Source organism: Nannospalax galili, unplaced genomic scaffold (genome assembly GCF_000622305.1).
Source record: "Nannospalax galili isolate Female #2095 unplaced genomic scaffold, S.galili_v1.0 scaffold1832, whole genome shotgun sequence".
NCBI classification, from domain to species: Eukaryota; Metazoa; Chordata; class Mammalia; order Rodentia; family Spalacidae; genus Nannospalax; species Nannospalax galili.
The window spans coordinates 70,268-72,589 of record NW_008331832.1 but is presented as its reverse complement, the minus strand read 5'-3'; the positions used below and the strand labels follow the sequence as shown (position 1 = coordinate 72,589).

At 39.7% G+C, this 2,322-nt stretch overlaps 1 protein-coding gene across 1 annotated transcript; it reads left to right on the top strand.

Annotated features, from left to right (window-relative positions):
• Nucleotides 1–945: 945 nt before the first annotated feature.
• LOC103729006 (olfactory receptor 143-like) lies at nucleotides 946–1,905 on the top strand. Its single transcript, XM_008826979.2, has one exon. It carries the CDS (start codon nucleotides 952–954, stop codon nucleotides 1,903–1,905), a length of 954 nt encoding a protein of 317 aa, XP_008825201.1. The 5' UTR covers nucleotides 946–951.
• The last annotated feature ends 417 nt before the right edge of the window (nucleotides 1,906–2,322 follow it).

Genomic DNA, 2,322 nt, shown 5'->3' with positions numbered 1-2,322 from the left:
GGCAAGTGCCTATATCCCTGGATTTTTATTATTCACACTTGTGCAGGGAATAATGAGGGGAATTCTGAAGGGAATAGCATGACACTATGCTCTGGGACCTAGAGACACCTGATGAGAAATTTTAAACTGAATAGAACTTTTTGAATCTATAAAGATTCAGTGTTAGGTCTATGACATATGATGTAAACATAGACGCTGTAATGTCTTCACTCAAGGGACTCATCAAACCTGGGAGAGCTCACAAAGGAGAGAATAATTTTGTATGTTTCAAATGCCTTTTCCCAGAATGCGAGGCATTAAGATTCTCATGTGAGTGAGTGGTGTATTGATGCTCATATAACATTGTTATTTCCATTTGTCCAAGGAGAGAACATTTTAGGGAAATGTTCAAACTGAAATTTTGTCGTGTACCAGAATACATCTTTTAGAAGTTCAGAGTCAGATCTTCACTAACAGCTAATACTCATTCATGATCAGAAACTTCGATCCTGTAAGACATTGGAGAGAAAGGGCCTGTGGTTCAACATCAGTGACATAACAAGGAGGAAAAGAAAAAACGTGAGCATGGAATCTTCTTTGTCTTCATAATTTCTCTTCAAATAAAGAGCAAAATGAGTAATGGGTTCAGGAGAGCAACACTTATTTATTGCTCTTTTCTGCCCGGATCCTTTTTGAAGATTAAAAACAGGGAGGGAACGGTGTTTGGAGACTTTGGGAGTTCTATCAGAATTCTCTCAGAGCAGATACACATCAAGGACAGACAAAGAATAAACAGGGATCACTCAGGAATCAATATGGGAAATGATGCTTTTTGAATGCATTTCTGAGTGACTTCAGACGACCCTGAGCTTATAAATTGGAAGCTCTAGCTGGCCTTTTGGAGTCAATGACAGGTTTCCTTGTTAATGTGATCATTTTATTGATGTTTCTATAGATCTACTGGTTAAGAAAATGGTCATGGAGCATAATTCTTCAGTGACCGAGTTCATTCTTAAAGGATTAACTGATCAACCTGAGCTCCAGCTGCCCCTGTTTGTCCTGTTCTTGGTGAACTACACAGCCACCGTGGTGGGAAACTTGAGCTTAATGAGTCTCATCATTCTGAACTCTCACCTTCACACTCCCATGTACTTTTTCCTCTTCAATCTGTCCTTCATTGATTTCTGTTACTCATTTGTCTGTACTCCCAAAATGCTGATGAGTTTTATTTCAGAGAAGAACGCTATCTCCTTCACAGGGTGCATGACTCAGCTGTTTTTCTTCTGCCTTTTTGCCAGTTCTGAGTGCTATGTGCTGACAGTCATGGCCTATGATCGCTATGTGGCCATCTGCCAGCCTCTACTGTATGTGGTCATCATTTCCCCTAGGACCTGCTGTCTGCTGGTGTTTGGTTCACACTTGATGGGGTTTGTTGGTACTGGTGTTCTCACAGGGTTTATGGTCAAGCTGAATTTTTGTGATTCCAACCTCATTAACCACTACATGTGTGACATCTTCCCTCTCCTAGAGCTCTCCTGCAGCAGCACCTATGTCAATGAACTCCTGAGTTCTGTTTTTATCAGCACAGTAGTAATCATATCTAGCCTCATTATCTTAACCTCTTATGTTTTGGTTCTTTTTAATGTCATTCAGTTGTCATCGGGTAAGGGTTTGTCCAAAGCTATGAGCACGTGTAGTTCTCACATAATAACTGTTGCCTTATTCTATGGATTTGGTACACTTACTCATATGAAAGCATCATCTGCCGAATCTGTGGGCCAGGGAAAATTTTTCTCTGTATTTTACACTTTTGTGCTGCCCTTGTTGAACCCCCTCATTTATAGTCTCAGGAATAAGGATGTCAAACTTGCTCTAAGGAAAACAGTGAAGAGACTCACAGTGAGCAAACTAATGGGGCTTCCATAGTCTATGTCTTTCATTCAGGGCTGTCTCTCCACTTTTCTTTCTTGTCACCTTTTATGACACCTTTCCTTCTTTCTTTCTTTATCCCTGGGAGTTTTTTCTTCCAATATCTTTTCTTCTTCCTCCTTGTTATGCGATTATGTTATCCTATTCTTGACCTGGGGACTCATCCTGAGCCTGAGGTGGGTCCAACTTAGACTTATTTTTTGTACAAGGAAGATACACTGGAGTGATATATTTTCATGTATAAAGATAACTTACTATTTATCCTCATAGCTCTTCTACATCCAAGGAATGCCAGGGAGCTGAAAGCCTTCTAACAAGTTCAAATCTATTTTGTGTTTGAAGGATAATTTTGAGAGATTTTCCTGTTCAGGTTTTTTTTTTTAATTGCATTAAATGAGGGACTAGATGACAAAA